The sequence below is a fragment of the Schistocerca nitens genome, chromosome 11, assembly GCF_023898315.1.
Source record: "Schistocerca nitens isolate TAMUIC-IGC-003100 chromosome 11, iqSchNite1.1, whole genome shotgun sequence".
NCBI classification, from domain to species: Eukaryota; Metazoa; Arthropoda; class Insecta; order Orthoptera; family Acrididae; genus Schistocerca; species Schistocerca nitens.
In genome coordinates, this window is record NC_064624.1 from 133,136,148 (window position 1) to 133,163,602 (window position 27,455).

At 39.3% G+C, this 27,455-nt stretch overlaps 1 protein-coding gene and 1 long non-coding RNA gene across 6 annotated transcripts in view; both read right to left on the reverse strand.

The window, feature by feature from the left end:
• Positions 1–257: 257 nt before the first annotated feature.
• Positions 258–27,455, reverse strand: part of LOC126213074 (uncharacterized) — a 71,937-nt gene continuing 44,739 nt past the window's right edge. The window contains exons 2-5 of one of the 4 annotated variants that reach the window (XR_007541064.1): positions 2,325–3,917; positions 2,086–2,249; positions 670–811; positions 258–404 (exon numbers count right to left, since the gene is read on the reverse strand). Coding sequence is in view for 2 of the 4 variants with exons in the window: in XM_049940662.1 (XP_049796619.1) it covers positions 758–811; positions 2,086–2,249; positions 2,325–2,505 (399 nt within the window). In the remaining 2 variants the exon portion in view is untranslated. The remainder of the gene's footprint in view (positions 405–669; positions 812–2,085; positions 2,250–2,324; positions 3,918–27,455) is intronic. The other 3 variants (XM_049940662.1, XR_007541065.1, XM_049940663.1) reach the window with 3 other exon arrangements.
• LOC126213076 (uncharacterized) lies at positions 3,943–26,596 on the reverse strand. Of its 2 annotated transcripts, none has more exons than XR_007541067.1 (3): positions 26,434–26,596; positions 26,184–26,294; positions 3,943–4,750 (listed from the first exon to the last, which is right to left on the reverse strand). It is a non-coding gene; the product is annotated as an uncharacterized LOC126213076 (long non-coding RNA). The 2 variants fall into 2 exon arrangements; XR_007541066.1 differs by lacking the exon at positions 3,943–4,750 and adding an exon at positions 25,993–26,075.

A 27,455-nucleotide genomic window follows, 5' to 3' on the forward strand; every position in this document is an offset into this window, starting at 1 on the left:
TAAATGTAATGCTTATATTAACATTGCAAAATGTCTTCACTTAATCTTCTAAAATAAAGTTTTAATACCAATTAATAAAATAACAGTTCGTTCCTGCCAATATTACAGTATATTATTGCCATTATATATTAAAATGCAGGAAACATTTTTCATTATCAGCTGACAGAACTACTTCAGAAAGCAGACATAATATGACAAATCAAATAAGCTACATGTAACCTGAAGGAACAGATGTAAATAAAAAAAAGAGTCATATGCAGAATATAAAATGTAGTTTACATTTTAAGAAAAGATAATTCACATTTCCCAGAAACTTGTGCAACATACACAATAAGTATCCACATTGTTGGGATATCCCAATTTAAAGAAGAACTTCTATATTTCAATAGTAAGTTTGGTCTGAGCTGTAACAAAAAACTTATTTCAATAATCGGGTTAGAAAATGGCTCTGAGCACTATGGGACTTAACATCTATGGTCATCAGTCCCCTAGAACTCAGAACTACTTAAACCTAACTAACCTAAGGTCATCACACAACACCCAGTCATCACGAGGTAGAGAAAATCCCTGACCCCGCCGGGAATAATCGGGTCAGACCCGAGGTACAACAAAAAAACTTAATATATTTCAGCAGTAAGGCTAGGCCTGAGCTTTAAGAAAAAAACTTACTACAATCATTCCCTTAATAGTTCCATTACGTTGGATCTCAGATTAAGAAAATCCTACACACTATGCTGCAGTAAACAGTCGCGCACCTTCAGAAGTCTGAAGCTGACTGGGATGACTGCGTAGCTGGTGGTGGAAAGGTAGCCTGAAAAGAAATTAAAATCCACATTAACATTACTGAAAACCTTTATTTCTAAATTATGGATTACTAAGTTTGTTGCACTAATGTTGGGGAAAAATGTTTATGTAACATGGCTTTTCTTATCCATTTCTGTACCGAAATATTCAATGACGGAATGAAACTCAAAGTGGCTCCACATTTGTGCGTATTTACATCTTTATATTGTAATTAGCTACTTAAAGTCATAATATGTATATGCCACACCTTAAAAAAACACTTAGATAACTAATAACAAAAAATATAGTCCTAGTTAATTGTTACAATTTAGATGTCATGTAATGAGAATTTTACTGTACATGCAAGACATACTGGACCAAAGAAACGAAATGCCATGATGTTAATAACGTAACATCTAAACAAGATTAGCAAACAGTATGAACGTGAGTATATTAATATGGGTGATAATACCAGATGTAATTTTTCTGCCTAGATGGTGTTATAGTCAGGACTGAGATTTTAAGCTAATGGGGAACTTGAGGCAACTGCCAATCAGGAAGTTGTGTTAACACAAGATATGAGCACTTTTACCCATCAGCAATTATTCCATAATGTACTAATGCCACTGCTTTGGAACAAGACGTGTTGTGAACTATGTTGGAACATTCACATTTGCATGAGAAAGTCACAAGCCAATGGAAATATGCAATGCTGCTTGCACAGAAGGGAACATCCTGTACACACATCAATTTTTTTTCCGAATGAAACAGAATGTGTAAACACTTTATGACTGATTTGCAGTGTATCATTCAGCTGGCTTGCTGTGTAATGGAATTATCCACACCAAGTTCAAGGTGTGGAGTGACTTCAGTTTTTTCAATAGCAATGTCTACAAATTATTCCACGTGACAGTCACATCAAATCATAATTAAGTATTTTCTTTTCCTTTAATTATACTAACAGAGCTACCTTCAGATAAAATAAGAATTACTTTAAAGATGGTGCCAGAAACTTGCATGCCATAGCCTTTATCAATACTGGATGTGAGGTCAGTCTGGAGGCAGTTTTCAGTTGCAATTTCTTATTTCTTTTGTGGATTGTTTCGGTCTTTACGCCACCATCAGCACACAGTATTAAATTTATGCAAGTTAGCCAACAGCACTGTATGTCCAGCAGTGCTCCCTCAAACTTAAAAATGTTAAATAATAATTACTTTATTCCTTAATATGCCCTTTGGGGAAAGGAAAGTTGCTAGATAAATTTCAAAATGCCATACATGACTTTAGAAATGTAATACTTACCATTTCAGAAATTTCTACTGTCTTTACAAATTCCTCGCTTTGCTTAGAGTGTGGTCTTTGTCTTCCCCCCGGATGACATCTGCGACCTGCCAACTTGTTTTTTCTTCTGCTTATTGCAGTGGACTGAACGGGAATATAGTTACCGCGATTTTTTCTAGATTTTCCTGTAACAAAAATTAGAATTCATACAATATTGAATTACTTGCCATAACATTTATATAAAAGTATGTTTTACTTACCTTCACCAAAATTTGCCAAATAAGATGCAAGCTTTCTCAATTTTTCGCACATGACTTCAAGGCCTTTCCTCATTTCCTCAGGGGATTTATTTGAAAAATCTATGAGACGAGCTTTTATCTCGTCGATTAAATCATTATTTCTATTGTCTGGAACTGTCTCCGTGTGAAGTGTCTCTGGCATCTCTCCTTGGCTTTCACAGAGCAAACCTGTGTCCGTTTGCTCCAAACGTTCCGAAGAACTTGAAGCCCCTGCATTCTGAGAGCAATACAGAGGCTCTAGCCACCCTTGAGGAGGCTCCTCATCTGTAGCAATAAAATAATACAGTCTACGTACACTGTCACTATCCGTCACCTCCCTGTAGCTCCCCAGTCTATATGTTTGCAGATCTTCCCTGTATTGCCTTGGCAACAAGTGCAAACAAGAACAGCCATATTAACAATGTAATAATGATTCTCCCTTTCTTCACTGGGAACGAGCAGAACATCCTCATTGACTTGTCTGATTTTTGCTAGAATCTCCTGTGAAGGAGCCTTTGTAGGCCTACAGAAAGACTAAGGACTTGCTCCATTAGCAGCATCAAGAAGTCTCCTCTGAAAATACAAATTCACCTTTGTGAGAAAAAAGTCCACCATCTGAACCACATTGAAGGTACGCACCCTCTCAAAAATCCTGTCCTTTAAAATTCTCGTGAAGGCCCCAGTTATATTATTTGTGTTGTGCCCTTCTACAAGCATACCTCGCCGACGTGAAAGGGTCCACAGTCCTCTCCTATCCCAAAACCCTTCCAAGTATTTCAATAAATTTTGATTATTTTCACCGATGTTCGCTCTTGTTACATTATAATTTACCACTGCTTCCTTTTTTTTTTTTTGTTTGCGCAAACATTATTTTTTTGAAATTCTGGAAGAACTCTCACTGTTTTTGCTGTGGTATAGCATTTTTTGCTTTGAGAAGCCAGCGCCACACTGCCTGCAGGACGTGGAATATACACAACAAAGCTTTTGTGTTTAGGAAGCACCTTCTAATTGCATTTTGTTCTGAATGGCTGTCGTCAGTCAGAAACACACTTGGGCCATTGATGTTTCCCCCAAAATATTTTCCCCCACTATCTCTTTCAGCAACTCTAGTCCCATTTCTATAACTCCGCAGCTTTCTGAAGACATAATCGGAACTCCTAGTGGTAAACCTCCACACTCACTGTGAGTAAGTAAAACGAACACTCTGCTGCTGTCATGATCCAGAGAACCAGTGGAATCCATAAATACAAGTTTGGAAGCAGCTTTTACACGAGTATGGACTTTTTGCATCAGTGGTGAGCAAATGCTGAAAAACAATTATACAAATATTAATAGTAGCTAAATGTATATGCATAAAGTTTTCATCAGACTACAAATTTGTAAATATACTCTTACCATACTATATAATCATCATCTTACTGAATCATCTTGGCACACACAGCTCCAACTTCGCTGTTGTATTCCTCTAACCTCTGTTGTAACAGCTGCTTTCCATCTTTGTTCAAGTCTGTTGGCCCATAATTTTTCTTAAAAACTTTGTTGAACAAATAGTGGCAAAAGTTGTAATCAGGACACCTGCTTCTGTCTGCAAGGACTAAAGGGTAATCTGAACAATGCAGCTGAATTTCAACCTTTATTGACTCAAGAGCAGTGGCTGGTGAATGACCTCTTTCAAACAGGGATATTAATTTTTCTTTGACATCACTTGGTGGTTGTCTAAATCTTAAAGCAGCAGCACTCTCAACACTGTGGTTATGACCCAACACCAAGTTAACCTCACACGGCATTTCCTTGTAGAGCATTGCTTTCTCTACAGACTTACCTCTGTATCTATCATGCACGGCATGAATTGTCACTGTCATTTTTGATGGACAGTTAGTGTTTTTTGTTGCCCTTTGCACTGAACCGTGAACTTTTATACTGCAAGTATTGTGGTGACAGACCAGCCTTTTGTTGTGACTCGCCGATCATTTAAAGTGCCGCCGCGCAATTACGCACGTCCTCTACGTGCGGCGCTGTCTGCCTGCCAGCCATGCAGCAGCGGCGCCACCTAAGCGGCCAGCCGAGCAGCGGCCGCTAGACTGAGACTCAGTGCTTATCTGAACGCTAACGTGTTCACATGTCAACTTACTCTGTGACATATATGTGTTGTTGTGTCGTTTCTGAATATACTTATTAAACTGGAAGTTCTAACACCTTTGTTTGCAAACAACATACTTTCCTGATGCAGGTTCAGTGCACCTTATTGTATAAGTTGTTTTTGTTATGTCTTCAAACTGTGCCAACCACTGTCCAAACTCCTCCCTTGATTTAACATCAACATGGATGTTTAAAGATTTAATTTCTTGCACATTACAATCATTTCTGTGCAGCTCCAACACACGTGTTTTCCACTGCAGGAGAATTTCCTGTTAAGAGAGAAGAGCATGTATTACTAATACTTCTGTACTTGGCTTCATTTAAATTATGTCAGAATTTTCCTCCCTACAGTAACATACATTTGATATAAGAAGTGCAGCAGGTATGTAGACACATGGTAGACCAGACCACAATTTCATAAAAACCACCAACAAGTACACATTTTACCTTGGGTAGGGAGTGGTAAAAACAAAATAATATTTAAACTTTAGAAATTTTGGGTGAAAAGCTTTTGTACTCGTCAGAATATGGTTAAAAATGTTTCATATTCACACAAACATTTCACTGAAAAAAGAAAAAATACTTGGGGGCACAAAAAAAGACCTAGTGACTAAATTGAAGAAAGTGCCTACACAGGTGACAGGACAATAAAAGTATGAGGCAAGATAAAAAGAATTCATATAATGGTCTATTAGACATATCTATGTCAAACAAATTAATGTAGTATAAGCTTTGAGGAAAAGGGTAGATTTTTATACATAGGAAATATTAACTATGTCCATTAATGTTACAAACAGTATTTAAACTAATAGTTTTGGCCTAAACAAATTTTTCTAGACACTTCAGTCTGATAGTTCCAATTCCAAATCTTAAGGGAAATGTTTTTAAGGGAAAGACAAATGGACATGTTGGTGTGCTCCTATAGATTATTTAAAATTTCTGAAGTTTCTGGGTGATTAGAGCTGGGTGTTTGGTAAAATCTGAAAAGCAATCCTTACTGGCAAAACTTCTTTTCACTGGTAAATATGCTTTCTGTAGTACCTGAACAAACTCAGCAACAAACTGTTTTACCTTGAATGAAGTTACAGGAAGGCCCATGTAGCCAAGCAAGTATATTCATCTTTACTGAGAACAGATCTTTGTGTATTCAGAACTTTTTAGTATTACTCTCAGATACCAGTGGTATGTTTAAATTACAGTTGAGTAACAGCTTTTATTTACACCTGGCATTAATTTTAAACTACCACAGCATACTCTGTGTCTTTCTCTTAAAGGTTGCAGTTTAATGTAATTTCTAGGCATTCAACACTACTGACAGTCTAATGATTTCCAAATTGAAATACAGAGAGTAAACAAAAAAGTTACTAATTTAAAAATTAAGCAAACACTATTTGTAATTAATCTGAACTTAGGACGCAGTCAGCTGCTCAAGATATGATTGCCTTCTGTTTACTCCACTTTTCCTCCACCTTTCCAAACAATGGAAAAAAACAACTCACAGTTTAGTATACAAATGTGTTTTATAATTCCAGTACACAATGTTAATAAGTTTTAGCTGATTATGAAACTTCTTACACATACACATGTTTCACATATATGTGAAACATAAAGAAAAAATGGCCTACGAAAAAAGCCTTCTTTTAAAGGATCATTAAAAGTCTATGTGGGTAACAAGAAACATAAAAACCAAATTCGTACAGAAACATGTATTAAATGGTAATTTTCCAGTACCGAGAAATGAAAATCTGTCAAAATAGGTATACCGCTGTTTTATATTACGATTTGCGTGCGCTGTTTCATACAGTTATTAAATCTCCTGCTTACTATCACACCATTTAAATTACTGGAGTCCACAGCAAGATTTTTAAATGAGGATTTCTGATCAGGTAAACAAGTTGGCTGTACCTTCATCTTATTTCCTTCCATAATGTACTCTAGTAATAGCTATTTTTACCCGATCGTGCTTATTTTATTTTTACCCTACCAATACCCTTATCTTTCATGTTTTATTTGATCCCCGTAATTCTATAATCTTAAGTAGCCAACATTACCAAGTTGCCAATAACAACTGTCAAGTGAGCAGTCTGGTTTAATAGCTTCAAAAAGCAAGCAGAGAATACACCCACTTGAGAAATAGTATTAACTATTTCACTCTGCCTTTCGTTCGCCGACAGCATTATCATTGAACGCAATGAATTTCAACGCTTAAAAAAAACATTAAGTGCAGAAAATTCATACTAAATATGGTACTTACAAATACTTCAGCCTTTCGCTTGTACACAACACTATCTTCGAACGAAATCATTTCCAAAATACAGTACGGAGGACACGCTGACGCAGGAAACGCATACACATACAAACCGAGGCCAACGGGCTTGTTGGCCTCGATACAAACACAATAGTGAGTAGTGACTAACACAAAATTTCGCGCGCGCCCACCTGATGCACAGCACTTTTTCATTGGTAGTCGTCTGGTGGCTCCTTATTGGTCACTAGCTACAGTGCTCAGACAGTGTGGAGGGGAGATGGCTAGACCCCGGGTCAAGTCAGTACTCGCTTAATGTATCACCATCGGCGCAGTCGTTCGAAAATGTCGCTCACTGGCAAGTTGGCCATAATTTCCCTTTACATAGATTTATGCACTGCAGTCCGCACCTGTCATCTGTCGGTGGTAGTCCGTACTACACGGGTCCGGCTACTCTGCTGCCCTCTCGCGTCACGACTCTACACTACAGATGGCTAGACCCCGGGTCAAGTCAGTACTCGCTTAATGTATCACCATCGGCGCAGTCGTTCGAAAATGTCGCTCACTGGCAAGTTGGCCATAATTTCCCTTTACATAGATTTATGCACTGCAGTCCGCACCTGTCATCTGTCGGTGGTAGTCCGTACTACACGGGTCCGGCTACTCTGCTGCCCTCTCGCGTCACGACTCTACACTACGTGCAGCTGGCTGGGTTAGCATCGCCATTACATCTCTTGCCGTCTTCTGCTTGCCTGGACTTCCACTGGGTAATACGAAATGTGGGAAGAGTTTTTACGTGAAGCACATAAACCTGGAGACACTCGAAGTAAGACCCTATAACAGTAAGTTGGAAAGTATGCTTGAAATTCGATACAAAAACTCAGCTAATATGCAGCGAACAAATCGATAAAGTTGCGGGTTGGGCAGAGGAGAAATGTAAACGGGAAAATAAAATTAACCTGGGCTGCTTGACTGTAAACTCGATATAGGTTTTCCATAACGGATTTTCCTGCTGCTTCGAAAGGCGAAGTTAAGAAATGTTAACCGTTTTGAGTTTCGTGTATGTATGTGTGTGTGTAGCCAAGCACATAGATGATAGATCATTTATCGACCGAGGAAGTTCCAGGCTGTAGTCGCAAGTACGGCTAACGAATGGAAAATTATGGGCACAGCAATTCCGGTGACGTATCAATTCCAACTGCGCGCTGTGCTGTTAAAACACGAACCCTTACGCCGCCGATACTATTGCATTTAGAGCATGTGCTCGGAGAATACTTCTCCGAGCCACTCAAAAATTGATTCCATCTCTTACCCAAATGATAATACACATCATTTTTTTGTTTTCCTTTATTGTAATTTTAATCACCTCATACAAGGTGGGCTGGCAGCAGCATAATACGCTGCTCTTCAGCCTTAAGGGGTACAATAAGATGACATAGGTGACACAGACAATACAAAAAATGGCGGGTAAAGAAAGTAGATACAAAAACAAAAAACAAGATGCCGTTCACGTTGGACGATAAAAACACTAACACTTGCTGACACGGCGCACAAAACACGGAGAACGGCGACGGCACATGTGAACAGTTGAGGTGTAACTGCACGAAACACAACACGAAGCACACACACTAGACACTGATGGCGATTATCTCCGGCGCGCGAATGTTCACTATGCGTGTGCGAGGCCGGGGACCCGCCAAGAGAGGAGGAGGAGGAAGGGGGATGGGAGAGCGAGAGGGGAGAGCAGATATGCCATGGGCAAAGGAGAGAGGGGGAGAGAGGAAGGGGGAGGGGAAGCCCGGGGGAGAGGGTAGGAGGGAGGGGGGAAAGGAAAGAGAAGGGAGGGGAAGGGAGGGAGGGAGGGTGCCTAAAGGATAGGACACAGGAGGTGGGGGGGGATCAAAGTTGATAGGAGGGGTAGATGCAGGGACGGAGGACATCATCAGGGAGGGGGAGCTGGCGGAAGCCACCTTGGGAGAGGGTAAGGAGGGTTGAGAGATGGAGACCGGGTGGGACGTGGGAATACAGGCGCGGCAGCGGGCGGGGGTGGGAGAGGATCGGGGAGACGAGCGGGTGAGGAGGATCGAGTTTACGGGAGGTGTACAGGATCCGTATCCTTTCAAGGAAAAGGAGGAGGTGGGGGAAGGGAATGAGGTCGTACAGGATACGCGTGGGGGAGGGGAGACGGATGCGATAGGCGAGGCGGAGAGCGTGGCGTTCAAGGATTTGGAGGGATTTATAAAAGGGAGGGGGGGCGGAGATCCAAGCCGGATGGGCATAACAAAGGATAGGGCGGATGAGGGATTTATAGGTGTGGAGGATGGTGGAGGGGTCTAGACCCCACGTACGGCCGGAGAGGAGCTTGAGGAGACTGAGTCGGGAGCGTGCCTTGGCTTGGATCGTCCGGAGGTGGGGAGTCCAGGAGAGGCGACGGTCGAGGGTGACGCCAAGGTACTTAAGGGTGGGGGTGAGGGCGATAGGACGGCCATAGATGGTGATACACATCATTCCAAGTTATCATATCTAAAGAACGCCTTACCAAGAAACTTTGTGGGTATGAAGTATATCCTTCACAAATAATGAAAAGACGTTGGCACTTATTGCTATTTTGTTAGCAAACTGTAAATAAGAAATTGATATACCTGCAAAGATGTGTCTTACGTCCAACGTTTTCGTGCTAAACTTGCCAATGCGATGTAAAATACGCAGCGCTTGAGTAATGTAGTGTTGCTCGGTGTTGCCAACAGATGTCAGCTCAACACGCTGCCTCCGAACTGGGCTAGTTCGTTCGGGCGAAAACAATGTCTCCCATCCTCACAGCTTTACTTCTGCCAGTACCTCGTCTCCTACCTCCCAAAGTTAACAGAAGCTCTCCTGCGAACCTTACAGAACTAGCACTCCGTCCTCACAGCTTTAGAAGGTAGGAGACGAGGTACTGGCAGAAGTAAAGCTGTGAGGATGGGGCGTGAGCCGTGCTTGGGTGGCTCAGTTGGTAGAGCACTTGTAGGCGAGAGGCAAAGGTCCCGTGTTCGAGTTTCGGTCCGGCACGCAGTTTTAATCTGCCAGGAAGTTTCATATCAGCGCACACATCGCTGCAGAGTGAAAATCTCATTCTGGAAACATTCCCCAGGCTGTGGCTATGCCATGTCTCCGCAATATCCTTTCTTTCAGGAGTGCTAGTTCTGCAAGGTTCACAGGAGAGCTTCTGTAAAGTTTGGAAGGTAGGAGACGAGGTACTGGCAGAAGTAAAGCTGTGAGGATGGGGCGTGAGTCGTGCTTGGGTGGCTCAGTTGGTAGAGCACTTGCCCGCGAGAGGCAAATGTCCCGAGTTCGAGTCTCGGTCCGGCACGCAGTTTTAATCTGCCAGGAAGTTTCATATCAGCGCACACTCCGCTGCAGAGTGAAAATCTCATTCTGGAAACATTCCCCAGGCTGTGGCTATGCCATGTCTCCGCAATATCCTTTCTTTCAGGAGTGCTAGTTCTGCAAGATTCGCAGGAGAGCTTCTGTTAACTTTGGAAGGTAGGAGACGAGGTACTGGCAGAAGTAAAGCTGTGAGGATGGGGCGTGAGTCGTGCTTGGGTGGCTCAGTTGGTAGAGCACTTGCCCGCGAGAGGCAAATGTCCCGAGTTCGAGTCTCGGTCCGGCACGCAGTTTTAATCTGCCAGGAAGTTTCATATCAGCGCACACTCCGCTGCAGAGTGAAAAACTCATTCTGGAGAATGATCCGTGTTTGTTGATGTTCTCATCAAGATAAGTAGATGCTGCGTTGAACTGTAGTAGTAGCACAGCAACAGGGTTTGCGCTGTTCCGATTTCTAAGACACGAAAAGCGGAACGCAAAATAGTTGGAGAGAGAATAAAAAATGTAATATACATTCATGTTTGGGATCCGAATTAGTTGATCGGTTAAAGGGGCTGTGGTTAGAAAATCTTATTTTGCCGTAGAATATAAATGCATAGCATTTATGTAACACTGTGACGTATGTACTCAAGCTGCAAGTGTTGTGTTGCACTGATGGACGTCATAAACTGCAGATTTAGTTTCGTAATTGTGTGCATATATGAAAGCTGTGTTTTATGCAATGTAGTACTTCTTTAAAGAGTGTGCAAGGCTTCTTGAAAGTTATCTCTCACTTAAACATTCTGACTTGTTAAGTAGTGGAGTTATTGAACTTCATTCACCAAGTATTTAACGATGAAACTCGCCAACAGTAGAAGGAGAGATGCAGCAGAACTGGAGATACTGTGGGAAATTTGCATTTTCAAAACAAGATGCTGAAGAAATAGCAGGTAAGTCCTCATACGAATGTCTCGACTGATATTCTGAAAATTCGTAAATCAAATCAGTGTGTAGTAAACGCACTCATTATTAATAACAATTACAATTAGGGAGTGAATGGTTTAGGGTGTAAGTATAACAATTTCAGTGTTAGAATGTACAATTTTATATCCTAGCTGTGTCACATAAAGAGAAAATGCTGCAGGACAGATTGAATAAAATTATGCTGTGGGTCCTGTTTGTGGGCCAGTACAGTGAGAAAGATTTCCAAGTGCAAAGCAGCCAGTACTGATATTCTTGGATTGTACCAAAAGACTCACACTCTGAACAAAAGTTCCAACAGCATTTAAGCTTCATGCTAGATAATTTGTTCCTGTTTTCTTGCCAATTGGCAGTCATTGTCACCATTTACTATCTGGGGATAACGTAAGGTTATTCGCACTCGGTCGGGTCTGATGCTACACCCATCTGCTTAGGCCCGTGACATAACTGTGATGTGGTGTGTTATGTCATGGTGAGGTTTGATGTTTTTGTCTCTGTGTTTGTAGATGGTGTGCTGTAGCATTTGGGGGCCCTCTCTTGAGTTGGATGTTGGTTAGTGAATTGGTTGACATGAATTGAATGTTTCAGGCTGCTATTGGAAGAATTTGTGCTGGTTTACTGGTGAGATACTTTGAATTTACATATTATAGCTGATGGATCAATTTTTATGTTTGGAACAATCAGTGCCATGTGTTTCTTATGGTCGGAGATTTAATATTAATTTTCTTTGTGTTTATGGCTACATACCAGCTTCTTACAGATTACTGGCTGAAAAGTAATAATAATGAACATATTGATCTGTCACTGCTCATGTAACATTTACATCTACTTCTCAATAGCACAAGCAATCATTGTAGTGTTTCGTGCCACAAGATTTTTGTTAAATATCTATCTTCAGGGCAGATGTTGCCAGAAGAAGCAATTTCAGTTCAGATTTAATGTTGTGTGATGGTTTCCAGCAGCCAGTAGCCTTTAGTTTTATTATTCAGTTTCTATTTACCATTTTTCTTTAATGTGTCATGTTCTGGTGGTCTAAGGATCTGCCACTGGAATTTCTACCAGCATTGCCCTGGGTACGCCCGAGCGCTGACGACGACATTGTGTGTCTTATCTTCCTCATGTTGCGATCTTCACTGAGGCATCTTCCATGTACCCCTCTGTTTACCGTGTCTGGTTTTGAATCGACAAGCGATTTATCATCAGGTGGTACATATTTATTGCATATTTGCAGCATTGTTGTGGCTCATGTAGCTTTGGCAAGAAAACGAAACATGTACGCATGTAATGTGGTGAGTAGTATGTGCGGTTCACACTTGGCCACAGCTGGGCAACTCCAACAATGCTGCAAACATGCAATAAGTATGTACCATGTGATTATAAAGATTCAAAACTGGTCATGGTAAACAAAGATTGAAAAATAATAGAAAAGGTGGCTGGTAACTGTAATTTCTAGAGAGATTGATCCACGACAGTTACCATGCCCCACATATATAATGGACAGATACTAAAGGTTTTTTAATTTTTTGGCACCTGTCAGATTATATTAGTGGGAAAACAATACAAAACTTCTGTGGCTATTGTTTGACCCTTTCATCAGCCTTTGGCGATTTATTGATAAAGGATTATTATGTTTTCTTCTAAATTTCAATTAAAACTACTTTGTGGCTGGCAGTCACCTGTGGTGGTGAACGGTTGCTGGTTGTATACATTATTCCACATACTTGGAACGAACAAGAGCTGCACGTGCAACGCAAACAGAGCAAAACATGTAGTCAGATTACTTTTATTGTTATCGTTGTGAGCAGCACCACTTGATAACTTGGTATTTGATCGAATGCAGGAGTTCTTACTCCTAGGTACTTCATTTGAGATTGATTTGCACCTCACTGGTGACAGAGTGGTGTACTCTACATACAGAAATCATGTTACTAATCAGTGTAGACTTAATTCTTTTCTGATTTGACAGAATGATGTTATTCTGCTTATGTTTGTCCTTTCCATTACTGCCATGTTCTATCAGAAACTAGTCAATAAACCTTTGATTTATTTTGAGAGACACGTCGCAAACTCAGCACCACAACAAAACGACTACAGGATTGCACAACCAAACGTTTTCTGCCACCGTCCTTCATTTTCTAGGGTGGTTGCCAGGGATAGGCCATGGCCAATACCCGAGAACATTATTTTATATTTTACCATCTGTGCCGAATTAGTGTGTCTGGTAATATAGTAACATTATGGCACTGTCAATAGTAGTATGATAGATAGCTGTAGATAGTAGTATGATAAATAGCTCTTGGACCAAACATAATTCCCTCCTTTTGACAAAGTGGTACAGTGTTCATAGAATAATATTTCTTTGGGTTAGTACACACAGTAACAGAACACTGTTGTAAAAGAGTGCACTAACACTTGCATCAGATCTACATTCGTGAAGTTACTATCCAGCATTAATATTTTATGATAGTTACCTAACACAAAGAGCTACAAAAAAGAACTCTTGGTTAAGTAGTTGTAAGCTTGTTTAGGAAGGACCTCATTTCAGGACGAGATACAAGAAAACATAAAAGATATTTATTTTCACAGTTACTTTTTATTTCCTGTACACCATTAAGGATAACATATGTGTAATAAGATACATGAGCACAATACCATTACTTCAGACTAAGAAACATTTATGAATATACACAAGTGGTACAACAGCCTGCCAAAATATTTTAAGAGCAGTAACTGAAATTTGTTTTAAGTAAAATTACAACATACATGTAGTGAACAAGCAACATGGATTTAGAACTTCTCAGTACCTTATGGCATAGTTCAAAATAAAAGAACTGTGATTTTACAATTGAGAGATAGCAGAACCCAAAAACTGAATCTTAGAATACTTCAAATGGCAACATTTGCACACCTATTGCAGTAAACAATATATTAAATCATGATACCACTATGAGTGATCAATATTTACACTGAAAAATAAATTTGTGCATTTTATGTACTCATGTAGAACTGACAAAAATTGTTTGTGTAAACATATTGAAACTCCACTTGTGCAATGTGAAGAGCAATGTTTTAGGGTCATTGGCGAATCTAGAAAATTCGAGCATATCCTGTTGGGTGGCATGCTGAGCAGCTGGGTGGTCCAGCTGTCTCTCGGCCAGTTTGGCGGTGGCCATTCGTGCGGACACACAAGTTGTTTGTGGTCGTGACCGTGTAGAATGCCAGAAAGTGGTTACAGGTAACTTGCTGGAGCACACGGCTGCTTCCACATTTGTCCCTGGCTTTGATGGGATGGGAGATGCCCGGGACAGGACTGGAGTGTGTTGTGGTATGGATCAGGTTTTGCATCTATTGCAGGATAAGCCCCAGGGGGCAATTGATTTGGAATAGGGGCAGGGAAGTATGTCGCGTAAGTTGGGTAAGCAGTTGAATACTTTAGTAGGCGGGGGGGGGGGGGGGGCGGGGGCGGCGAGATATTTTTCATTTCGTGACATGATGAGAGGTTGTCAAGTCGCTGTCATTTTCCGAAGTATCACTAATGAACACTGATGATGACAGAAAAATTGTTATGAAGTATCATTAATGCAGTACAAGTCATCCAGTCGCAGGATTTTAACAAAACTAAATTGTGTGGTTCCTTTAGTCTTAAATCAGTATTTATGTCTCCATGAATACATATTCTGTCCTTAGATCATTTTCAAAAAAAAAAAAAAAAAAAAAAAAAAAAAAAAAAAAAAAAAGAGGTCAATTTTCTTCAAGGACAGAGCAAATGCTTCAATATTAGTGTCTGGCATACAGTACAAAAATATAGTTATCATTTTTAACATGGGCCGTAATGGTGCAGCTGCCTCCATTGCATTTTCTATGCTTGTATCAGCCACAGTAAGGACACTGTATTGCACAAGTATTGTAAGCCGGCCAACCTGATTTATGTTTTCTCCTCTGTGGAGCCTCTTCGGTAGCACATCAGTCTGAAGTCATAAAGCTCAAAATCTTAATGAGTACAGGATGGTGTTTGCTAAAAAATGTATGCCCCACCACAATTTTGGTTTCATTTTTTCACATATTGCTTTCAACGTTTCATTGTTGGAAAAAAATTTGCTTATAACTGTCAATATTAATTTGGTTTGTAAAAAGTGTAGTGATCTAGGACTTTGGAAAAGTATAAGGAATCGTTTTATGCATCTGCAGTGGCACTGATCCGTTTGTGGGTACAAGCAAAATACTGAGCATCGTGGCAGATTATGCAAAATTTATAACTAATGGCTCAGTCAGTTAATGAAGCGAGCCAGTTTGCGCATCCTTACCAAAAGTAGCTCAAAATATATTTCTCTGCTATTTGCTACAGTAAAATTTTTAATCGGACATAACTTTTAATTAACATGGTTTGAAACAAAAGTAATTGTATTTTTGCTGTCAGATCCTTAGGCTACAATTGTAACAATGATATCTGACCTAAATAACAAATGGGCAGATTTATGCCTACCTCTCATATGGATATCACTGAAAATCAGAACCAAAAGATGTCCATAGACAGAAAAAGACAGAAAAAAATTATTGGTAGTAGTTGGGGTATAATTGGAACAGGCAGAGGGTGCCAGCTTCATCTGCCACAGTATGCCATGACTGACATACATCAGAGGTCCATCCCCTGTGATACATGGCAGTTGTAGCTGATCTTCACTAAGCCAGAGTTTATTAACACGTAATGCAGTTTTCTTGTCTATGCCTAACAGAATACTAGGATTACGAATATGACCTGACATTTATATAAAAGAATAATAATGAGTCATGACCACAAAGGGGTAAAGGTGGATTCGTAGCCAGCGGCACATCATTGTCCTCACATTGCGTACATTCAACAGAAGCTAGTTGCTTGATTGCATTGAATCCAGACACTCCCAGCAAAGTGATTTGCTCAGAACCACCCATAAAATAATCGCTGTTCGTTTCTTGTTCTGGCAGACTCTCATACAATGACTTCTTTGTGTTCATCCAAATTCTCTACATTTGTTTGTTTTGCAATTTATTACTAATATAATTGTACATTTGTAATACTTTCCTATGAAAAAAAAATGTGATTCTTTACTTTTTCGTGGATTTGTCTATGCATTTATAGAGGTAACAGTAAATATGACAAGACAGCAAAATAATATAATACTTAAATTCTTATATTAAGCATAAAATGTAAACAAAAAGTGACATATTAAACTCGTGTAATAATACCAGTTAGACATTCTGAACTATTTATCATGAAACAAAGTAGAATTATTTATTGTATGTGGTTAAAAGTCAGTATACCATTCGCCCACTGCATTTTTGGTAGTTACGTACAATATATGTTATGCACAAATGGGGTACATGTCTTTTATCCTGTATGTGCTTTCTGAATTTACCTTCAGTTCGTTTTTGTAACAAAAAGTGCACTAAATAGGGCACAAACACAGACATCGTGCAACTCTACACATCACTACGTTACATCTAGCTCAAAATAACTTGGCACCCACATACGACCAGTCTTGTTCTCAGCTCCAGGTGTGTCTACCTTTTTGTCCCAAAGGAGTGACCATCTCAGTCTGCAGTAATCTGCTGATCAGTGTACTTCATCCACTGTCAGCAGTTGCGTTAATTGTTAATGCAGTGATTTCCTTATTAGGCACTCCGGTTGTAACACCGAAAATGCAGGATTCATGGCACCTGATACCGTTATATAATTTTTTTTTGCTGAATTGTGTGTAAATATTTGTAATTTAAATGCTTTCTTTTAATCAGTAAGAAAGTGTGGTTCATCTGTGAAGGAGACCACATATAGGTCACTGGCGCGACCAGGATTAGTTAAAAACTATGGAACAGTGTACAAAGAAACACATCAAAATTACTGGGTCAGAAGATATGAAATTTTACTTTTCCCATACATTATTGTAGATGGTTCTAAAGTTTCGGTTAATCTTTACGTGTTTCGTTGTGTGTTGTCTACCCGATGTTTCACACTGTGTCGTTAATCACATATGCATGTTATTTTACGCAAGTGCTCTGGTTGACAGAAAGAGTCATCCAGTTTGTGTGCAATTTTTCAAGGATTAACAATAAATGACATATGATATGATAGAGGAGACAATTAGCTTCTACAGTGTGAGAAAAGAAACTGTGTGAGTGAGAAATCATATAGTCCAAAATTACAAGTCTTGGATGTATAAAATATATTTTTATTCACAGAATACATGTGGCAGTAAGATGCTGATTACCAGCTAACTATGTAGGCAGTACAGTTTACTATGTATCCTCTGTATTCGCTTATGCTCAGGAAACCTTATTTTTACCTTTATATTTATTCTCATTACCAGTTCTCCATTTCGTGAATAGCCTGGTGACACGCAATAATATTTGAAAGTGTTGATGTGTAAGAGAAAACATTAGAAAGGGTATCACGCAGATTGATACCACAACTCTCTGCTCATTTGTGGCAAGATTCCAATTTACAAAATAATTATAATGTTAGGAACAGTAATCTTTCATTCTAGATGTTATAGTATCTAAATGATTATGAAACAGTAACACATCAAACACATAAAAATCGATAAAATAGTAGAAGCATCTGAAACTGTTACATTGTCTTGTAATTAGCATATACTAAAACTGCATTGTAGCACATTGCTCTGTTTTGCTGTTACCCAAAATTGAATGTCTGAAAATGATAAGATGAATTTTGAAAATTCTACACGTATGGAAAATTGACTTTTGATCATTTTTATTTGTAATATCTAAATAGAGCAATACTATCAAACAACTGTTTGAAAACATATATAACAGGTGGGGTTGAGGTTCGCACTGTTCACTGTTGATCTGACATTTGCAAAGGACCGTCTGTGTATCTTTGAGTAGTTGTTTTGTTGTTGTGGTCTTCAGTCCTGAGACTGGTTTGATGCAGCTCTCCATGCTACTCTATCCTGTGCAAGCTTCTTCATCTCCCAGTACCTACTGCAACCTACATCCTTCTGAATTTGCTTAGTGTATGCATCTCTTGGTCTTCCCCTACGATTTTTACCCTCCACGCTGCCCTCCAATACTAAATTGGTGATCCCTTGATGCCTCAGAACATGTCCTACCAACCGATCCCTTCTTCTGGTCAAGTTGTGCCACAAACTCCTCTTCTCCCCAATCCTGTTCAGTACCTCCTCATTAGTTATGTGATCTACCCATCTAATCTTCAGCATTCTTCTGTAGCACCACATTTCGAAAGCTTCTATTCTCTTCTTGTCCAAACTATTTATCGTCCATGTTTCACTTCCATACATGGCTACACTCCATACAAATACTTTCAGAAAAGACTTCCTGACACTTAAATCTATACTCGATGTTAACAAATTTCTCTTCTTCAGAAACGCTTTCCTTGCCATTGCCAGTCTACATTTTATATCCTCTCTACTTCGACCATCATCAGTTATTTTGCTCCCCAAATAGCAAAACTCCTTTACTACTTTAAGTTTCTCATTTCCTAATCTAATACCCTCAACATCACCCGACTTAATTCGACTACATTCCATTATCCTCGTTTTGCTTTTGTTGATGTTCATCTTATATCCTCCCTTCAAGACACCATCCATTCCATTCAACTGCTCTTCCAAGTCCTTTGCTGTCTCTGACAGAATTACAATGTCATCGGCGAACCTCAAAGTTTTTATTTCTTCTCCATGGATTTTAATACCTACTCCGAATTTTTCTTTTGTTTCCTTTACTGCTTGCTCAATATATACAGATTGAATAACATCGGGCAGAGGTTACAAACCTGTCTCACTCCTTTCCCAACCACTGCTTCCCTTTCATGCCCCGCGACTCTTATAACTGCCATCTGGTTTCTGTACAAATTGTAAATAGCCTTTCGCTCCCTGTATTTTACCCCCGCCACCTTTAGAATTTGAAAGAGAGTATTCCAGTCAACATTGTCAAAAGCTTTCTCTAAGTCTACAAATGCTAGAAACGTAGGTTTGCCTTTCCTTAATCTTTCTTCTAAGATAAGTCGTAAGGTCAGTATTGCCTCACGTGTCCCAGTATTTCTACGGAATCCAAACTGATCTTCCCCGAGGTCGGCTTCTACCAGTTTTTCCATTCGTCTGTAAAGAATTCGTGTTAGTATTTTGCAGCTGTGGCTTATTAAACTGATTGTTCGGTAATTCTCACATCTGTCAACACCTGCTTTCTTTGGGATTGGAATTACTATATTCTTCTTGAAGTCTGAGGGTATTTCGCCTGTTTCATACATCTTGCTCACCAGATGGTAGAGTTTTGTCAGGACTGGCTCTCCCAAGGCCGTCAGTAGTTCCAATGGAATGTTGTCTACTCCGGGGGCCTTGTTTCGACTCAGGTCTTTCAGTGCTCTGTCAAACTCTTCACGCAGTATCGTATCTCCCATTTCATCTTCATCTACATCCTCTTCCATTTCCATAATATTGTCCTCAAGTACATCGCCCTTGTATAGACCCTCTACATACTCCTTCCACCTTTCTGCTTTCCCTTCTTTGCTTAGAACTGGGTTTCCATCTGAGCTCTTGATGTTCATACAAGTAGTTCTCTTATCTCCAAAGGTCTCTTTAATTTTCCTGTAGGCAGTATCTATCTTACCCCTAGTGAGATAAGCCTCTACATCCTTACATTTGTCCTCTAGCCATCCCTGCTTAGCCATTTTGCACTTCCTGTCGATCTCATTTTTGAGACGTTTGTATTCCTTTTTGCCTGCTTCATTTACTGCATTTTTATATTTTCTCTGTTCATCAATTAAATTCAATATTTCTTCTGTTACCCAAGGATTTCTACTAGCCCTCGTCTTTTTACCTACTTGATCCTCTGCTGCCTTCACTACTTCATCCCTCAAAGCTACCCATTCTTCTTCTACTGTATTTCTTTCCCCCATTCCTGTCAATTGTTCCCTTATGCTCTCCCTGAAACTCTGTACAACCTCTGGTTCTTTCAGTTTATCCAGGTCCCATCTCCTTAAATTCCCACCTTTTTGCAGTTTCTTCAGTTTTAATCTACAGGTCATAACCAATAGATTGTGGTCAGAGTCCACATCTGCCCCTGGAAATGTCTTACAATTTAAAACCTGGTTCCTAAATCTCTGTCTTACCATTATATAATCAATCTGATACCTTTTAGTATCTCCAGGGTTCTTCCATGTATACAACCTTCTATCATGATTCTTAAACCAAGTGTTAGCTATGATTAAATTGTGCTCTGTGCAAAATTCTACCAGGCGGCTTCCTCTTTCATTTCTTAGCCCCAATCCATATTCACCTACTACGTTTCCTTCTCTCCCTTTTCCTACACTCGAATTCCAGTCACCCATAACTATTAAATTTTCGTCTCCCTTCACAATCTGAATAATTTCTTTTATTTCATCATACATTTCTTCAATTTCTTCGTCATCTGCAGAGCTGGTTGGCATATAAACTTGTACTACCGTAGTAGGTGTGGGCTTCGTATCTATCTTGGCCACAATAATGCGTTCACTAAGCTGTTTGTAGTAGCTTACCCGCGTTCCTATTTTCCTATTCATTATTAAACCTACTCCTGCATTACCCCTATTTGACTTTGTGTTTATAACCCTGTAATCACCTGACCAGAAGTCTTGTTCCTCCTGCCACCGAACTTCACTAATTCCCACTATATCTAACTTTAACCTATCCATTTCCCTTTTCAAATTTTCTAACCTACCTGCCCGATTAAGGGACCTGACATTCCACGCTCCGATCCGTAGAACGCCAGTTTTCTTTCTCCTGATAACGACATCCTCTTGAGTAGTCCCCGCCCGGAGATCCGAATGGGGGACTATTTTACCTCCGGAATATTTTACCCAAGAGGACGCCATCATCATTTAATCATACAGTAAAGCTGCATGCCCTCGGGAAAAATTACGGCCGTAGTTTCCCCTTGCTTTCAGCCGTTCGCAGTACCAGCACAGCAAGGCCGTTTTGGTTATTGTTACAAGGCCAGATCAGTCAATCATCCAGACTGTTGCCCTTGCAACTACTGAAAAGGCTGCTGCCCCTCTTCAGGAACCACACGTTTGTCTGGCCTCTCAACAGATACCCCTCCGTTGTGGTTGTACCTACGGTACGGCTATCTGTATCGCTGAGGCATGCAAGCCTCCCCACCAACGGCAAGGTCCATGGTTCATGGGGGGGGGGGGGGGTAGTAAAAATTTGATATCTATAAAAGCATATACTGTTTACTCTATTCACTTACTATGCTGACTGGACCTTAGATTCATATCCTATTCTTGTCAAAAATTTCGGGAAAATGAGGAAGAAAAGACAATTACTTCAGTTGCACCAGATATCTGCCAGCCAGCCATCTGAAGTGTTTACATTTCATCGAATTATAAATTCAGTAAGCTTATATCATTTTCACAGTCAAGAAATGAAAAGCATTTAGTACCAAGATTTTCTTTGTATCGTCAATAGATGGCTTAATGTATAGAGTGGCCCCGCACCAGCAGTCCATGAGAAGTGTGGGACTGGAGCAGTGCAAAATAGGTGAATCTTAAATATTCTATAGTACATAAATCTCTCAGTTTCCATTATAGATGTGATACCTTTGACAATTTTTTGCAGATGTGACTAATGTGTTCTTCCCAGGTCAACTTGGAGTCAATATGGACTCCTAAAAGTTTAGCTGTTCAATTTCCTATATCTTTAGATAGTTCTGACAGAAAATGCTGGTTCTTGTCAGGTTTAGACAGAAGTTTGTTAGAGGAGAACTGTTTTACTGCAGCATCTAGTGATTACAGCCACATTTGTTGTACTACTGAAGTGTCTTGACGAGTTGCAATAGCACATTACAGATTGGGGAATATGATGTGGCAATTGATATGCCAATTCAAAAAAGCTGTACAGACAAGAAATCATTTCTGCAAAGAAAAAAGCTAATGATAACTATATTTATCATTCCAGCAGCAAATATAAAGCAGCATGGAAAATAGTTAAAGCAGAAACAGGGCTAATTGCAGAAAATTTACCTGTTCCTCTAAGTGCAGTTGAACTAAATAATAGTTTCATAAATTCTGGAGAATTAGCTATGACAGATGAAAGTAATTTAGATGATAGTGAGGACAGACTTCCCAAATTGCAGGAAACAGAGTTGACAGGCAACTTGCCAAAATTTGAATGGAGAACCATTTATCTTAAGGATATGCTGGATGTAGTCAGATCACTAAACAACTCCACAACTGAGGACATCCATGGTTTTTCTAATTTTACCATAAAGAAAATATGACACTATATGCATTCCACTGTCTTACTTAATCAATAGGATGTTTACTGAGGGAACATTTCCAGACTGCCTTAAACTGACAATTGTATTGCCCATATACAAAAAGGGAGACAGAAATTCACACCAAAATTACAGACCTATAGCAATAGTACCTATATTATCTAAAATTATTGAAAGTCCAATTAAACGATTTTTTTGAGTGTCACAACCGTCTCAATAAGGCTCAGTATGGATTCCGAACTGGGCTATCAACAATAAAAGCAGTTCAGGAAGTTGTCTTATCAATATTACAAGGTTTTGAGAAAAGGGAACATACCTATACAACTTTATTTGATTTAACTATATATGACGGTAGTATCTGATCCCGAAAGAACAGTTACTGTGGATGACCATGCAGCTTTGCTAGAAATGAAATGCTGCAAACAGGTGTTGATGTACTTCATTGGGGACATGTTGCAGCTAGGGTGTCCATTTAATTGTCATTTTATTTGATTTAACCAAGGCATTTGACACTGCCTCACATAGTATTTTAATTAAGAAACTAGAAAAATATGGAATAACTGAAACAGAACTATTACTGCTGAAATCATATTTGACAAACACAAACCAAATGATCTATATAAATTCAAACAACAAATCTGACCTTCTCAAGGTAAAATATGGAGTCCCACAAGGGTCTGGAGTGGGACCTTTCTTATTCATTGTGTATGTGAATGACTTGCCCAACACATTACCATATAAATCTGTAATGTATGCTGATGACACCTTTTATCATGTCACATAATGATGTGGATGTTGTCAAACAAATGAACAAATCTATGAAGGAAATGGCAGCTCACTTGTTCCATGAAAATAGACTGTCGTTAAATAGAGATATTAATGATGTACCTAATGAAATCAGACATTCAGTAAAATTGCTAGGCATTTGTCTTGATACCAAATTGTGCTGGAATACTCACACAGAAAAGCTGTGCAGTAGGTTGGAAAGATTTCTATATCTCCTTAGGAAACTGAAGCATTGTGTCAGTAAGGAGTGCATACTTATGGTATACCATGCCTATTTTCATACTCATCTGCATTATGGAATAATTCTTTGGGGAAACTCTGCTGGGGCAAAAGATGTTTTCCTCTGGCAGAAGAAAGCCATTAGATGTATTTTTGGTGTGAGCAATTTAACTTCTTGCGGACAGTGCTTCATTGAGCACAAAATTCTTTCAGTTCCCAGTCTATACATACTTAAAGCACTTATGCATGCCAAAGAGAATTCCCACATGTAGGAAAGCAGGTCAGATGTGCGCTCATATGAAACCAGACTTAGGAACTTATTAGACATTCCTTGGACACGTTTGAGTTAAATCCAAAATAATTTTTTACATGCTGGCAAAACATTTTACAAAAATACATCACATGGAATGACGGAATTGCATGAGAATAGATTTAAAATGGTAGTAGAGACATGGTTGAAAGAGAAGCATTCTATAACATAAGTGAATTCCTACATGATGAAAAAATATGATTCTCTATTATTATAAATGTGATTGTGATCAAAGGAACTGTAATTTATGTCATACAACCACACTGACCTTTTGTATAATCATATACCATATGTTAACTTTTGTGTAATCTTTAGTACCACAATCTGTATAACTATGTAACTACTGACCTTATGTATAATCATTTGTATAACCATCTGACGATGCCTACACAACACAACAGTTGTCTACAGGCAAATAAATAAAATAAATAATCACATTTAAGTTTCTTAATGACTGCATATGAGCAGTAACCACTTATGTAGTGGAGTACAGGCCACACATACTCATCCAATTCCTGTATATCAACATCTTCCACAACTACATTTAACTCTTCATTGTATGTCACTCCTGGAAGGTCATGTATGTCTGTCTCAGTAGAAAAAATGTCATCCTTGGCAATTACAACACCACCCATTTTTGGGACTTTAATATTAATGATACATAGCTTCATACCCTCAGTTTCTTTCTGTCTCAAAAATCTGTCTAATTGACACATGGTAATTACCACCACTCATCTGATAAAATTTACCAAACCTGCTTTCCAGGTCATCAGTTTGAACCTTGCCTGTTAGAATGTATTGCCTCTTTTTCTCATTGAGCCAATACCTAGGCAGATCCACCAATGTGAGAATGGTATGCCCAAGAGCTAAATGTGTTTGTCTGCTAAGACCAATTAAACCCTGAGAATTTTCCTTTATTAACCAATTTGCAAACTGATGTAGGAACTCCAGTATGTGCTTAGAATTCCTGGGTATTGGCTGTTGAATCCTATTTAATAACCTTTCACCTTTTAATAATGTTTTTACATTAACTGCATCCACCACTTGCAAATGATCTCAATGAAAGTTGCAGTATTCAATATTGTGTTTAGAGCCTAATTCTCTGAGAGCAATAGCTGTTGTATGGTCAAAAATATGGAGAGCAAGTTTTACATTCTGCCTTTCTATGGTTCAGGGATACAGTGATTTAAGACATAGCTTGTTTGCAAATGTCAATAAATTTGCCTTTTCCAGCAAATGAAGAGATTTCAAGCTGTTGAAAGACGCAAAACCATCACCCAGCTCATAATTAAAATCCGGAAGCTCTATAATCTCTTCTTTCTGATTCAGCCAGTTGTTTCTTATGCATTTTGATGGGCGCACACTATCGATTAGAAAATAAAATGGCCTCCTTCCAGCACCTGGAGAAGGGTGTCGGTACTTAATTTTAAGTTCGGGTTGGTCACTGGAGTAAGATACAGCTTTCTTATTGATGGTATTATTATGAGATACAATACCAACAACTTCAAACTCCATGCTTTCTAACTTCGATACAATATCTTTAAGGAAGGTGAAAAGAGCAGGGGCGTGCAAGACTTTGACCGGCAGAATATGAGCTACATCGGTGTACTGTGTATCCAAACCACGCACCACGAATACGTAGGCTGCAGATGCAAATTCACTACTATTGTAGGCCTGGCCAACTATGTTTCCACCTTTGTGACTTTAAATGGATTTCATGCACCGAGAGGAGACTGCCTGGTCTTCTTCAGTTAAAAATCTCACTGTCCTAGTTATATATCCCAGAAAATGTGCAGGAACTTGTTCAAGAGCAGTATTACTAGCAAATCCACCACATATTCTAGTCAGAGTAGCAGGGTTAGACATAGTTATTATACCACTGCTTCTTAAAAACTTTTAACACTGAGGAGAAATAGAATGAACTAATGACCACAAAACTAAAATATCCCACGAATATCTTGCAATTTTCTTCTTGCATTTTAGCAATGGAATCTGTTGTTCCATAAAGTTTATAATTTCATGTTTATCTGGCAAGTTTTCAGATAAATTATTCAAAATAGTGGTTATGAAAACAATACCCTCATTAGGTTCCTGATCTTCTCTGTTGCTAAATTTTAACTCGACAATATTAAGAATATTAGCTAACTGTGTTTTGGTACTTACGGTTACTAGAAACTTTATGTTCCCTATTTGACGAAGCTGTTAATCATTGACATGGACAGTGAAAGTGAGATTTGCGTTAATTGTAACATACCACAGAACTCTCAAAAATGGCATTTCACTAATTAAAAGAAAATACACACTACTCAACTTTTTGACACAGGTCCACTCATTTGAATGGCTACTATTAATTTTATCACATAATACCTTCAACGAAAAGAATGATATTTTCCTTCTTGTGGTGTAGTTAAATAATCAGGACATTCTGGCAATAGTGCTGGTATTGCACCTATAAACAAATATTAATTCTCAGTACCTTACCATATAAACCAAGAGTGTAAGAGATTCATCCAATAATTATATAACCTAACTCAAAGTCCGTAAACGACCAACTAACCTTTCCTTAAACGTGGACGATCAAGAGGCGTGTAATTAATCTTCCAGTCTTAGCATCATATGACGATGTACTTCTTTCTATTTCGTGTGCATGGAAATGCAGCTCACAAATCTGTTAAAAATAATGGATTACGTTATGTTAATATGAGAAAAGTTTGGCCTATGTATACAGGTTATGTTTACAAATCACAATTAACACTCAGACTAAACAGAACCATTTCATAGGTTTATTTACTAAAGCTGCTACTTACCACAGAGTGATCTGAAGGGATGAAATTATCACGGTGAACTGCTCTTATCCATTCTCTCCATGCATCTTCATCACGAGGGAAATGGAATGTACTGACTCTTTCCCGAGCAGTATAATTGCCTCTACAAGCAGGCATAAAGTCTTCTTTTTTCCTTTACTGCATTTCGATTCCCCCCCCCCCCCCACCTTCACAACCGTACGCTGCTCTGCAGCCTACAGACGTTAAAAACGTAAGAAGAAAAGAAACAAGAAAAACAGGTGATAAAATGGTGACTTAAATTGTAAAACGGCGGAAAATTGTGGAAAGTAGGCATACAGCATCTACGTGGCACGTTTATATGTTGAATTCTGTAAGTCCCTCCAGATCCTTGAGCGTCGTGCACTGCGCCTCGCCTTCTGTATACACCTCACGTCCCCCACAACAACAACAACAACAACAGGCTGTAGAGCAGCGTACTAAGCTGCTGCCAGCCCACCCCCTTCGGGAGGAATTGAAAATCAATAAAGGAAAAAAAAAAATGCGTGGCGAACGAAATAAATAGGAGAGCGAAAATAACCCGGCCTACTCGGCAGTGTTTCCATCACTAATCGAATATACTGAGCCTCCGATTTGTACGAGAAAGTAAGTTAGGAGGCACTACGATTACTGCTTATGACTTTTAGTATCGAGATATGCCGGTCAACGTTAACTGCGAGAACTGGTCAGGAGCTGAAAGTTGGTCTCACAGCAATGTGGAGATGCGCACTGTCAGCTGCTGTACTAAAGCAGGGAGCTGCAGGAATTGCGCATAGCTGCACTTTCAATGTTTCGCGCATTCTCAAACACATCTGCATTGTGCTACTGATTGCTGTGTACCAAGTTTCGGCTACATCGTTTGACGCGGTTTCATAAACCACGCCGTTCAAAAATTCGAATTAGAACACTGAAAGTTGGTCTCACAGCAATGTGGAGATGCGCACTGTCAGCTGCTGTACTAAAGCAGGGAGCTGCAGGAATTGCGCATAGCTGCACTTTCAATGTTT